General features: G+C 41.2%; 1 protein-coding gene across 2 annotated transcripts in view; it reads right to left on the reverse strand.

The window, feature by feature from the left end:
- Nucleotides 1-11,792: 11,792 nt before the first annotated feature.
- CENPK (centromere protein K) overlaps nt 11,793-14,761 on the reverse strand; it is a 51,661-nt gene continuing 48,692 nt past the window's right edge. For both annotated transcript variants that reach the window (XM_065405985.1, XM_065405984.1), the window contains one exon: nt 11,793-12,367. In XM_065405985.1, the coding sequence (XP_065262057.1) occupies nt 12,209-12,367 (159 nt within the window). In that variant the 3' untranslated portion in view covers nt 11,793-12,208. The remainder of the gene's footprint in view (nt 12,368-14,761) is intronic.

A 14,761-nucleotide genomic window follows, 5' to 3' on the forward strand; every position in this document is an offset into this window, starting at 1 on the left:
AACCTACAGCTGGCCCATGCCAGCTGATTTGGGCTCACAGGGCGGTTTAATTGTGGTGTGTAGACATATCAACTTGGGCTGGAGCTAGAGCTCTAGGACCCTGCAGGGTGGGAGGGTCCCAGAACCCGGGCTGCAGCCTGAGCCTGAACATCTACACCACAATTGAACAGCCCCGTGAGCCTGAACCTCATGAGCCCAAGTCAGCTGGCACGGGCCAGCAGCGGGTGTCTTACTGCAGTGTAGATATATCCTAAAAGTGCTGCCCTGCTAATGGCTATTGTCAGCAGTGAACACAGAGAAAGCTAGTTGACCATGGTGGTAGAAAATGAAGGTGGTGTTGGATTATATTATCATGTGGAGTTCCCTAACAAATATTCACTGCCATTGGCATATTAAGGGTACCTGGGGATTAGGCAGAAGAAGGGTAGAGAAATATTTTGAGATCTGTGAAAAAAGGGACTAACCTTCAGGATAAATTCTGAGTCTGTTCTCAGGACCAAGTTTTGTCCTTGTGAAAGGTATAATATGGTTTGATTGGAAGGTTTCCAAACTCAGGAATTTTTCTGGATGATGTGACAGTTGAAACTTTGAGGAAGAGGAAGTACCATGGAGAGTGTATTCAAGAGCTCAAGTATAAGATGGCTCAGTGTTTGGAGTACTCAACAGATTACATGAATAGAATCAGAGAACTTGGATGACAGATGAGGAACCTGGTTACACTGGAATGCAAGTAGATAGTAGCAAGGTCTAGCCCAGCATTTATGTTGGCTATTGCTGACATGCTTTCTTAGGGCACTACTCACTTTTACCCCAGTCTTACAGAGGCCACACTGTAAGATCTCCAGAATGGTTTTGAACTGATCTGTTGAAGTACGGATGTTCTTTTAGAACATATGAACATAAGAACGGCGGTACTGGGTCAGACCAAAGGTCCATCTAGCCCAGTATCCTGTCCAACGACAGTGGCCAATGCCAGGTGCCCAAGAGGGAGTGAACCTAACAGGCAATAATCAAGTTATCTCTCTCCTGCCATCCATCTCCACCCTCTGACAAACAGAGGCTAGGGACACCATTTCTTACCCATCCTGGCTAATAGCCATTAATGGACTTAACCTCCATGAATTTATCCAGTTCTCTTTTAAACGCTGTTATAGTCCTAGCCTTCACAACCTCCTCAGGCAAGGAGTTCCACAAGTTGACTGTGCGCTGTGTGAAGAAGAACTTCCTTTTATTTGTTTTAAACCTGCTGACTATTAATTTCATTTGGTGGCCCCTAGTTCTTGTATTATGGGAATAAGTAAATAACTTTTCCTTATCTACTTTCTTCACATATCTCATGATTTTATATACCTCTATCATATCCCCCCTTAGTCTCCTCTTTTCCAAGCTGAAAACTCCTAGCCTCTTTAATCTCTCCTCATATGGGACCCGTTCCAAACCCCTAATCATTTTAGTTGCCCTTCTCTGAACCTTTTCTAGTGCCAGTATATCTTTTTTGAGATGAGGAGACCACATCTTCTTTGAACCTTACTGAACTTGTTCCAGATCCCATTATATACTATTCATTGTTCATTTTCTACTGGATGCCAATAGACAGTTAAATTTTTGCAATAGCCATTTGATTTTAACTTCTTCCTTTCAATTTCCAAACTCTCAATTTTAGTTGTGCTACAGCAGTTAGCTAGTTGAGTTGGCCTTGAATTGGCAAATCTGTGGTTCGGTAGCTACACTGGTTTTCTTTCTGCCATTTGAATGAATCCCAAAAATTAAAGCTTCCCTTTACCAATAGAGACTACCAGAACAGCAGAGGCTTTTTCAGTTTAAATCTTATTACTTCGGATATATGGGAAATTGGAGGATGTGTGGAAAAGACATGAGATTGCTTCTTGGAATACAGCCTGCTTCTCTGGGGTCTCTGAAGGCTTGAAAGACCTAAGCATTTTCTTGAACTCTATAGCATGACGCCTCTGAATTATTTTCCACACATATCTTTCTGGTTATTTGCCATTGAAGGAAGAAGTTCTGTAGCCCCTTTTCCCTTGAAGAGCTGCTTCCTCAGAAGGGTCTAGATTAAGTCATGCTGATTGCTTACATGGACAACTCCTCATCCAACAATTTCTCTGTAACAGGGCATGCTGACTCGGGTTGAACAAGTTAATTCTGAGAGATGTAGTTCCCAGAAAAAGCCTGGGAACTGCAGGTTGCTGCAAGGTATACTGGGAAGATGTGCCTGGCAATAATAAGTAGCAGCATTCCATCATGATTTGAGCTGCAAGTTTGCCACAGTGGAGGAAAAAAAGTCACAGCTAGCATGAGTTTCACGTTTGTCCGTGACTGTTTTTTATGTCTGTGTGACTCACCCCACAGCAGCAGCTCCTGTATTCTGCAGGGCTGGGCCCGGTTCCTCATTCAGCTGACCCTCCATCATGATAGGGGACAAGGAGGCAGACCAAACCTGAGTGGTGCCAAGACCTGGCACCCCAAGTCACCACTCAAAGTGTGGAGCCAGGCACAGCCCCACAATACACAGGAGATGCCACTGCTCAGGCCTGAAGTGAGTGTATGGCAAGCTTCCTCTCAACCCTGGGACACAGACCAGTAGCCACTGGTCCCTGGGGTGAGTACAAGGAGGGTGGGCTCATGCTCTAGCCCAGCCCAATCCCACCATCAGGCCTCCCCTCTACACCAGGTTGGGATTAGGGTTGCAGTGCAGGGCAGATGGTGCTGCTACAGGTGGTTGGTGCTGCCTCATTTGTCAGGACATTTTTAAATAAAAAATGTCACAAGGGTTGTCACTAAACCGATGACTTTTACTGAACTTACATGACTTTATGTGATTTTTGATAAAGATACCACAAAAAAGCTGCAGCCTTACTCATAAAGTAGAGACCAGATCTGGAATAGGGCTGTCTCATCAATAAAGCTGGGAAAGACCCAAGAAAAGATCTAAAGGCAGGATGTAGAAGGACCACAGGGAGAGGTGTAATGCAAGTGAAGGACAAAGACCAGCACAACACTGTAAAAGTTTATCTACAGTTTTTGCTTATGTTGTAACTCCAGTTAACTGACTGTCAGATAACACTTTTGTAAATGCTAATCTCCACGTGTTCTGGGACACAAAATTTTGTTGTTCATCCAGGCCTTCAACTGCACAAAGTAAGTAGTAAAAAATAGTAACTGGAAATCAATCAACTTGAAGACTCATAATAAAGCCTCCATTATACTGCAGTGAGGATCTCCAACTTTTCCTCCTAATTAGCAGAGCACCTATCTGGGATCTCAAGGAGCCAAATGAAAATGTGTGCATAAGAGAGTCATTGGTTCCAGGTTTCCATCAACTATTTGAATTCAACATAGTTAGCAATCAAAATCTAAAAATGGGAAGAATGGATTAGCAATGTTATTTGGGCAGCAATAATAGAATCATAGGACTGGAAGGGACCTTGAGAGGTTGTCTAGTCCAGTCCCCTGCACTCATGGCAGGACTATATTATCTAGAATCTAGACCAAGGGAAAAGGGAAGTGTAAAGCAAAAACTCATGAATGCTAAGACATGCAAAGAGATAAGTAAGTGAGATAGAAATGCTATATCTATCTATCTGTATGTTGATAGAAAATGTCACAAGCCTAAAGATGCTAGCAAAAGAGGTGACCTTACAACTTTGTATCAGACAATCAGCCAGCTAATAGGAAAACTTTTAGCAGTACTGGAGGTCCTATTAAAGATGCAAATTGAAAGACACTTGGTACAGAAGAACAAAGGAAAAGATGGGCAGAACATTTTCAGTCTGTTTTAAAACAGACCAAGCCCAAGTGAACTACTAGAAATACGTGATGAAGATGTACCATCATACCTGGATATCAATTTAGGAGCTATTACAACCTTCAAATCAACTATAAGAAAAACCCTATCTGAAATGTGCATCCCAAGCAAGGGGAAAAAACTGACAGGGAAATACTCCAGACCCAGCTGGATGAATAACTAACTCAAACATGTTATGAGGAGTAAGCAGAGAACCTATAGGGAATGGTAAAGGGTGTTGGATCAGCAAAGAAACCTACATCATGGAGGTTAGAAAATGTAGGAAATAAAGTGAGAATTGCTGAATTAGCTCTTGCCAAGGAAATTAAAATAAGAATAGATTTTGTATTTATATAAATAAAAAGAGAATAAGGAAGGATGAGGTTGGAGCCGCTATGCAGTGTAGATACGAGTACAGATAATCTATGTATGGTCCAAAAACTAAATTAATACTTTGCCTCAGTTTTCAGTAAGGATGATAATAGGGAACATAGGCATGAAGGCAGTCCAGCTGATGGAAATGACTGTCTAGAAATGAAAATTAGCACATATAAAGTAGAAGAAAAACAAAGAGTGTAATGTGCACAAAATCAGGGGGATCGGATAATTTCCATCCCAATATATTGAAAGAACTGGCACATAAGATTGCTTATGATAGAAAGGATTTTTAATAAATCAATTGATGAAGTGGTGGCACTACATGAGTAAAAGAATAGCTAATGTGGTACCTACATTAAAGAAAGGGGACAAAAATGTTCCAGGCAATTACAGTCCTGTTAGTCTGATTTCAGTAGTACATAGGTTTTAGAATAAATTGTGAAAGAAAAAATAATTAATTCAGGGAGGAAAATGGTAAATATGATAATGCAACATGGATTTACTAAAGGTAGATCATGCCAGACTAATCTGATTTCCTTCTTTGAGAAAAATAACTTTTTTTAGATAAGGGAAGCAAAGTAGATCTAATATGCTTGGACTTCAATAAAGCATTTGACAAGATACCACACAGGAAATTATTAGGTAAATTAGGGAAGACAGGGATTAATACAAGTACTGTGAGATGCATAAGGAACTGGCTAAAGGGGAGAGGGCAATGGGTTGTGCTGAGGGGTGAACTACCAGACTAGAGGGAGGCTACTAGTGGAGTTCCTCAAGGATTGGTTTTGGGATCAATCTTATTCAATATTTTTATTAATGAGGTTGGCACAAAAAGAAGTCAGAGAATGAGATTTGCTGATGATACAAAAGCCGGGAAGCACCATCAATACAGGGGAGGATCAGAATATCATATAGTAAGATCTAGATGACCTGAAGGCTGGAGTGAATGGGATGAAACTCAATAGTACAAAGTGCAAGGTCATGTACTAAAGGTCTAATAATAAGAATTTCTTCTACAAGCTGGGCCTCAAATTGCAACAGACAGAAGAGGAGAGAGACCTGCGTGCGTGGGTCGATCACAAATGACTATGAGCCTCCAATGTGATACGGCTGTGAAAAAGGCAAATACAATCCTAGGAGTAGTCAGTAATTATCTTGTTCCTAGGATGTTTCCAGTGAGGCATTTCCAGGAGAGAGAGAGAGAGAGAGAAGTATTAATACCATTAGTGACAACTGGAGTAAAGCAAAAGTTTATTATGTCCTCACTGTTGTTTGCACTGGTCATTGATTATGTCATGAGGAAAATAATTGTAGAAGGCAACCAACGAATTTTATGGAAAAATGATAAAGCACAATTAGATTACCGTTTTTGTGCTGATGACATCACCCTGCTTAGTCCAACACATTGTTTGATGGAAGACGAGACCCAACTTTTGTCAGGCACAGCAAAACAAGTTGGTTTGTTCAACAAGGGGAAGACAAAATATATGGTTATCAATGTCCCAAAAGCAACCATCAGAGCAGAGGAGAAATATTAGAAGTAAGCAAGCCATTCTACCTGTCTATGGAGTCAGATGTACAATGATGGTGACACCATACTAGATGTCAAGCAACAAATACCAAGCAGCAAACAACTTCCGTAAACTTGAAAAGATTTGGAAAAGTAGCACGGATTGGCACTGATACAAAAATACAAATTCTGCAACAGAATTTGTAAGATCAACTCATTCCAAAGTAAATGCATGCGAAAGATCTTCAGAGTTAATTGGAAAGAATTTCTGCAACATCAGAAGTTATAGGATCAAACCAACCTAAAGCATCAAACATAGTAAGAAGACACGATGGACATATTTAAGATATGCTTTAAGGATGCCACGAACCTGATTTTCATGTCAAGTGATAACATGAACAGCACTGGGGTAGAGAAAAAGAGAGTGACCTAGAGAAACATTATGCAGAACAACAGAGAAAGAAGCTAAATCTATCAACATGACACTCAGAAGCCTGAACAGACCACCACAAGACTAAAATGAAGGTTGGAAACTGATGGACGGCCTATGCGCCTGAGGGTGCTGGAGAATAAAGAGAAGAATAGTTAGCAAAGGAATACAACATTACCAGGATATTAAAAAGCAAATTTTGGAAAATAAAGAGCCAAAGGCTGAACTGGGAAACAACTAAGCATCCTTGAAAAAGGGGGGTGAACAGTGAAGTAGCAAAATTTGAAGGTGATAAATTTATTTAGGTTAGTTAAGACTTGAGCTAGACTTTGAGGAACTTCAGAGGAGCACTGGTGAAAGGACAGTACGATATCAGTCAAATTCAGACAAAAAATATCTATACAAGGTAACACATTATGAGGATAACACATTCTGTTCTATTCTATGTAGGTTCTTATACTGTGCTCGTCAACATAGTATCTGAGAACCTTCCAATAGTGTATTAAGCAACGTGACTAAACATGTTTCATGTATTATTTGTTTCTCATTTTCTTCCCAGAAAAGTAGTGTGTCTTGTTTTGGCAGGGTTTTAGGTTTTATATCTTGTAGATACAGTGGAGAAGGCAAGGTCAAAGAAAGGCGCCTTGCACTTGAATCGGAAGGTGGGGAGCTTTGTGGTGGTCCTTAGTTTCTACAGAGTTCATCCTAGTTTTAAACCACCCCCTGGGAAAGTTCTGTCTCCCATTCAGACACGCTTTTACCCTTATTGTAGAGAGTTCCATTATGCCAGAGGAACATCACTGTCAATCAGTCTTTATTCTAGAGTTTTAGGCCTGGTCTACACTAACCCCCCAATTCGAACTAAGGTACGCAACTTCAGCTTCGTGAATAACGTAGCTGAAGTCGACGTACCTTAGTTCGAACTTACCGCGGTCCAGACGCGGCAGGCAGGCTCCCCCGTCGATTCCGCGTACTCCTCGCGCCGAGCAGGATTACCGGAGTCGACGGCGAGCACTTCTGGGTTTGATTTATTTCGTCCAGACAAGACGCGATAAATCGAACCAAGAAGTTCGATTGCCTGCCGCCGAACCAGCGCGTAAGTATAGACATGCCCTTAGAGGTCTTTGCAATATCCTGGACCCAGGCCATGAAGCACCTTGAAGTATTGAGACCTTGAACTTGATTGTCAGTTCTATGAGAAGCCTGTGTGGAGAATGGAGGACAGTTTTGATATGTTTGTGGTAGCCAGTGTTGCTGAGAATATGCACTGCAACATTCTATATTAATTGTTGTTTCCTAAGTGCTGAAGGCTTCATGCTCAGATATATTGCATTGCTGAAATCCAGCTGAGAAGTGATGATGGTATGAATAAGTATGGCCATGTCATATCTGTCAGGATGGGACACAATCTCCTACCAACTGGAGATGGTAAAAAGCATTACTCACTGATGCTGCTATATGAGAGCTTAGCATCAGTGAGAAATCCAAAGTACTCTTGAACTACTGACTGAATTGACCAGCTGTGGATGAGTACCTTCAACCAAAGCAGACTGTACTATGGCTGAGGACTATTCAAAATGCTCTTCTCTGCCCATCAGCATCACCTTCTGTCTTGCTTGGGTTCAGCTTCAGCCAGCTGTTGTTCATCCAGGAGCTGATCTCATCCACCAATTGGGCCATCTTGGTGGTAGTGGTGTGGCTGTATATTTTGAAGGATAGGTAGAGCTGTGTGTCAACTGCATATTGCTGGCACTTGACTCCATGTGATCTGAACAGTTCGCCTACTACTTGCATCTATATGCTGAAAAGGACCAGAGAGAGAATTGATCCTTGTGGATTCTAAATTAACTGCAATCATTCACAAAAAGTCCTGAGGATAACTCAACAAAACCCTTGGCTCAATACACAGTAGTACTAACCGACTCCCCTCTCCCATAGTTTGTTAGGATGTATAAAGGATGGGACAGAAAATTATACTGACGTTTTAATGCCATTGTATAAATTGATGGCAATACATGTGAAATACTATATTCAGTTCTGTTCAAGTCATAAAAAAAAAAGCTGTAAATTCAAGGGAGATAGATTGCAGGTATTTTCATATACAATTCTCTTACATTCCATAGTAATTTTAAGACTCTACAGGAGCAAACCATGCAAAATAGCCTCTCTAGCTTCCTCTCATAATTATTGTAAAATGTGGTTTGTTTCTCTAAGCCAGCACAATACTTTTTGTATTACTTGAAAAGCATGGGGGTTGTATCATATCGTGCTAAACACTAATAAACTGAAATCTAGTTAACCAAAAGGCAGGTTATATCTCCCAATGTTACACATGTTGCAGGCCTACAGGCATGGAACTTCAGGCTTCAATTCCAGGATCAGTCACAAGCTTCCTGTGTAACCTTGTGCAAGTCATTTAATATCTATTCGGGCACTACTGTGATCATGGGTACACTTAAGAAAATTAGGATCAGACAGGCATGGTTATCCCGAAGACTTCTCGCTGGATTAATGGATTCCCTGTGCCAGATATAAATTACAAACTGTTGACAAACACAGAACACAGATATTAAGTATTACAAGCCTTGCTAAATTAATTCTGAAAAGTGTAGACAATGTAAAGTGCAGTGTTATTAACAGAAGTGGTACACTACATTAAGGGGATCATTTTAGGAGAAAAGTCAGTCAGAGTTTAAGGCCAAAAGGGCCCTTAGGTCATCTAGTCCAATGGTCCCTAAACTTTTCAGGGTCACACCCCTCCTTGCCCCTATCCACGCCCCCCACACACACTGCGCTAGCCAGGAGTGGGGCTGCGACTCCAAGGGTGGGGGGACTGCAGACAGAGGTGAGGGGGCTGAAGATGGGGCAGGAATGGAGCTGCAGCTGCAGCTGGGCCATGGTGAGGACCAGGGCCGGCTCCAGGCACCAGCTTACCAAGCAGGTGCTTGGGGCGGCCACTTCGGAGAGGGGCGGCAGGTCCAGCTGTTTGGCGGCAATTCAGCGGACGATCCCTCACTCCTGCTCGGAGCGAAGGACCTTCCGCCGAATTGCCACTGCAGATCGCGGCTTTTTGTTTTATTTTGTTTTGTTTGGCTGCTTGGGGCGGCCAAAACCCTGGAGCCGGCCCTGGTGAGGACCAGCAGTGGTGTAAAGAGATTTTGCTTTGAATGTTCTAAGATACCTTGCAGCACTTTTATAGAGGCTTGCAGAAAAACCTCAGAGGTGGCTTAAAAACACCATAAAACTTCCTTCTCCTAATTAACATAATTAAGGTGGTGATAGTATCAGGACACTTTGATTTGCATAAAACAGTAATTAGTTCTAAGATTAAGGCTTTAAATAAGTAGAAATTAATGATAGTTTAAAATTAGAAAAATCCAACATGGCAGACCAAAATGGTGGAGATGGGGATAACGCAGTTTACATTTAGAGTGGAAAATTCCATCTTCAAAGGGAGGAGCTTTGCTTTGCTGAAGATGGTCAGAGGGAGGAGCTCTATCCAAGATGGCATCATAGGGAGGAGCTTAGCTTTCCAAAGATGGCATCATAGGGGAAGAGCTCTGTATCTAAAAATAGGATGATGTCAGAGGTGGAGCTAGAAGAACTAGAAACTGATTAGCTGAGATAAGCTGACCTTTAAAGAGCAACCACTATATAAGGCCGACAGCTAGCAGAGTGAGTGTAGTGGGTTTGAAGCTTTGTGGAAGAACAAAAGCTACCTGAAGAGAAGAACAAATAGTTCCGGAAAAAGCAGCAGAACTCTAAAGGTTACCATGGCAACGGCTTTCATAGTAGCTCAATCAAGCAGCTACCTGGAGGAGCAGCAGCAGCAACTGAACCTTCTAGAAGGCAGCAGCTTTAAGGCTGCTATGCCACCGGAAGACAGTTACCTGTAAAGGCAACCACCAGCAGTTTCAAGACACACAGCCACAGTGACTTTCAGAAATAACAGCAACCACCATCTCCGGCACTGGTACCATTGAGACAGAGCAGAAGGACCGAAGATGAGTCAGAGGGATTTTGGTGTGAGAGTGTAAGTCTAATTTTATGTTATTTTTTTTGTTTTGTTTAAAAGAGTGCCTGGGTGTGTCTGTTAATAAAGTTGAATGCCTGCTCCTGAATGAGATCTCCCGTACCCATCCTGCGACCACTTGGCCAGTGCTCACAGGATGTTAAATAAATATTAAATATTAAATGCTAAATGTTTAGTGTTAAATGTTAAGGTTTGTGTTAAGTAAATTGTTTTTCAATCTGTGACAATGGTTTCTCATATGTGCATATAGAGGCTGCGTATACTGCATTGTATTAAGTATGGTATTAGATTGTAACATTAAGACTAAAGCCTTTGTGTATGCAGGATCTTTATATGATTATTACATTGGAACTACTGTATTCTCAGTATGTGTTAGATATTTTATGCAGTCTCTCTCTTATTTTGCTGCATCGCTTTATTGTACAATTCTTAAATGTAATTCTTTTGTGTTTTATTAAATCCTATGTATCTTTTCTTCCTTTATTAAAATCACTAATATTTTTAATTTCTTTTAAATAAATAATCCTTATGTTTTCAAAGAATTTCTGCTTGTGTGTGTGTCAATCCTTGAGCGGAAGGCTGTATCCGTGTCCTTTCAGGGGTTAGCAAGCCTAGCTTGCTCTGGGGAGCCCTCTGCAGATCGGAGATAAGTTCCCTGATAACACCCTGGCAATTCCTTTAAGGCGGGCCACAACCTTGTTACCCTCTTGTTAAATTAGAAGTGCTATTGTAGGCTAATTTAATTGGCGTCTAAAATTTACGGTAACAGTGGCTCTGCATGCAGCCACGGACCCAGCTGCCAGCCCTTACTGCGGCCTCTGGCTGGGGCTCCGTTCCCAGCCTGGGGCCAAGGCTGGGGACTGGGTCAGATATGGGGCCAGGAGCTGGGGCCAGGGCCAGAGCAGAGCTGGGGGGAGGGGCTCCCTCCCTGCCCCCCCCACCCCTCCCCCCCCCCCGTTGCCCAGGCCCACCACACACCCATGAACATTTCTTCACGCTCCACAATTTGGGGACCTCTGATCAAATTTGACCTCCTGTATATCTCAGCCCACCAACACCACCCAGCACCCGCACACACAACCCGCGCACACACAACCCACCCACCCACAGTTGCATGATGAGCAATTTCCAACTCTTTCAGCACAAAAAGACCTATGGATTCTCTTGAATGTTTATCTCAAACCCAACACTAATTTCTGCCATTGGTCACAAGGCATCCTGAATGCAACAAATGAGAAGAAGTTATTTCTTCATTTTTTAAAATTCACACTGCTAATCTTCAAACCTACAAACTGAACTGGGATAGTTCAAGCCTAGCACAGAAGTGTAGCATAAATGTTAAAAGGAAGTAAGAGGATTGGAGCCACATAGCGGCTTTGTCTACACTACAGACCTTACAGTGGCACAGCTGTGCCGCTGCACTGCTGTAAGGTCTCCCATGTAGCTAATCTATGCCAACAGAACAGAGCTCTCCCATAATTAAACCACAGCAAACAAGTGATAGTAGTTCACTCCAGCACTTTTGTCAGTCAGGGGTATTTTTTTTCCACACACCCAACCAACAAAAGTTTTACCAACAAAAGTGATAGTGTAGACAAATCCTGAGGGAGTGTTACATAAGAAAACAAATATGCCATGTGCAAAGCATTATTTTTTTAATTAATCAACAAAAACCAATCAACTTTAATAATTTTGTCTGCAATTGAATTTGAGTCTTATCTAAGCAGTCTGAAAATTTTCCAGAATACAAGCACTACCTAATTTCACAGTACTGTAACACCTATCATAAAGACAAAAACTAATGGGATGAATGGCCATCACAATTTGAAGTTAAAAGAAAGTTTTGTCATTTCACAAGCTTTGTAAGTAACTGCACTTAAAACAGGTATGGTTTGTCAAAAAATATTGTCCAAGCAGAAAAGATTAACACCCAAAGACTTATGATAAAATATCACAAAGAATATATATATACACACACACACACACAAATATATTTTTAAAGTATGAGTATTGGTTCAACACATTTCTGTTTTTTAAATAGTCACAAAGGTGTCTTTACTGATGAAAGGCTTCTAAGCGTATTCTGTTTGGATCCTCTGGATGTCTCAGTGCAATTCCATACCGCAGCAGCAGTTCAACATAAGGTGGCCAGAACGAGTCATTGATTGTCAAATATGGTTCATGTGGTGTACTCATTAATTTGTTTATAAGACGCTGGAAGATCAAGAGAATGAGATTCAAAATATGCATAAAATAGGTTGATTTTAATCAATTTTAATCAAGGAAAGGTGAACACATTGATGTCATAAGAATTGCTTACCTAAAAGATACAAAGCCTGTTCCAAATAGAAATTATTCATTAAAGAATGTTTAATTGATCTTTTAAAGTATGAAATTGTTGAATATAAAATTAAAGTTGATTATCTTCCCTTATTCAACAATATTCTAATTTCCCCCCAATAAAACAAAAGCATATATTGGATTTTAGGTATGTATATAGTTATGCAAGCCATTCAGTCAAAAGATAATGGAATGTAACTGCAATTTATTTGGTTTTTAAAATAAAAGCCCACAAAGACAATGTAGCAATTTAAGATTTAGTATTTGTTTAACAGGCTTGAGAGAAAGTTAGACAAACCTTCATTTTAGATATTTTCTCTTTTTCATACCCTCCAACAGATACCACCTCTCTCTCATTTCACTGCAATATAACTCCCCAAGTGATCTCTTTTGCCAACAAAGGCTCCTTTCTCCCTCACCTTTCTTCAGACTTAAAACAATGGAATTTCCATTATCTGACCATGAGCCAAGAAACTGCTTTCTGAGTCCCAAAAGGTTCTATTTTTGGCTTTCGGCTCCCCTTTTCCAATCATCTTCTATTTACTTTTAACCTTAACTACTAATTTTACAGTTATGATACTCAAAGATGCATATCTTTTCGCATCTTTAATGCTTTGTCATCTCCTCGCTATCTACTGCACTTGCTTGTCTTGAGCAAGTGAATCAATGTATTAATCAACTTCCTTCAGTTATGTATCTCAAACAAATCCCTCCGTCCCTCCCAAGGCAAGGTAAGTACCCACAAACAATTCCATCTTTTTTTTCCTTCTTGACCTAGACTTTAAAGACAGTGGAGTCAAATGCAATCTGATCATCAGCCTGGTGTCTCTGTTCTTGATCTTAGAGCCCATATATTTGTAAATCTGCCTACTGCCATCTTCACAATATTGTCTGTGAACACCACGGCCTTGACAGCCATGTTAGCCTAAATCCTCTCATGCTTTCATCTCTACTCACCTTAGCTACTGCAACTCCCTTCTTTATGGCTTCTACAAGTTCTAGCTCTCCAGACTTTAGCATATACAGAATGTTTCTGCCTGCCTTGTTCCCAATACAAAGATACATCATAATCTTCATCTCCAAATACCCTCATTGGTGACTCATTCATTTTATATTCAGATCAAAATTGCCTTCCTTCTTTCAAAACACTCCACTGATTTGCTCCAGCCTATCTACCAAAATGTTTGCTCTGTACTTCCCTGCCCCATATCTTCTATTCATCTCTCACAATATTAATTCATGATCTTTCATAAACTGTTGCTGGCGAGACTTCTCAGCAACACCCATATTCTGAAATAACCTTTACCATCATTCACTCTCTCTCTCTCTCCTGATTTTATTTAAATTATTTATACTTGTTTTTGTACCATAAGCATCATGTTAGTTCTTTTTCAAAATAATTCTTAGTTTAACATGAGTGGGTATCATCACTGAAGAGATTTGAAGGAGGAATGTTATACTGTGCATAGAAACATGCAACATCCCTAGAATCTGAAGCAGCACAAGAAAATTTACTGAGGCCTTGGCTACACTCAGGACTTCCCGGCAGCGCTGTGAAGCGCGAGTGTAGTCGCGCCGCCAGCGCTGCGAGAGCTCTCTCGCAGCGCTGTATGTACTCCACCTCTCCGAGGGGAATAGCTTGCAGCGCTGCGAGCGAGCGTGCAGAGCTGCAGGCTCTGATTACACTGGCGCTTTACAGCACTGCACTCGCTGCGCTGGGGGGGGGGGCATTTTCACACCCCTGAGCGCAGCAAGTTGCAGCGCTGTACAGCGCCAGTGTAGCCAAGGCCTGAGGCACTTCTGATAAAAATTTACAAAGGGAATTTAAGGGAACAGTATTGGCGGATTACATGTTCCTATAGGGGGAGTAATGGAACACGTAAGCAGGAGTCTATGCAAAGTTGCTATACAAAATGAAGTTAAATCCAAAGATAAAAATATAATGTAACACTTATAGGAGTGTCTAAGAATGGCTGCCACAGTGGACTGTGGGTTTAACTAATTTTTATTTTTTTTATTTATACCTATTCTTTGCCATGGTAATGTATGTGATTCCAATTAAATAGTTGTCACTATTGGTATTGCGCTATAGCAAAAAATATATACAGTAAGAAACAGTTACTTGCTGTAAGTGTGGTTCTTCAAGATGTGATGCAGACACGGATGCAGACTGTATTCCACTCAGCCGTTTGCATGCCCAGCACACCAGAGCTGCAGAAACTTGCAAAGCAATACCTGGAGATAGGTGGCACTTACGCCTCGTGGCTG

The sequence above is a fragment of the Emys orbicularis genome, chromosome 6 (genome assembly GCF_028017835.1).
Source record: "Emys orbicularis isolate rEmyOrb1 chromosome 6, rEmyOrb1.hap1, whole genome shotgun sequence".
Classification (NCBI taxonomy): domain Eukaryota; kingdom Metazoa; phylum Chordata; order Testudines; family Emydidae; genus Emys; species Emys orbicularis.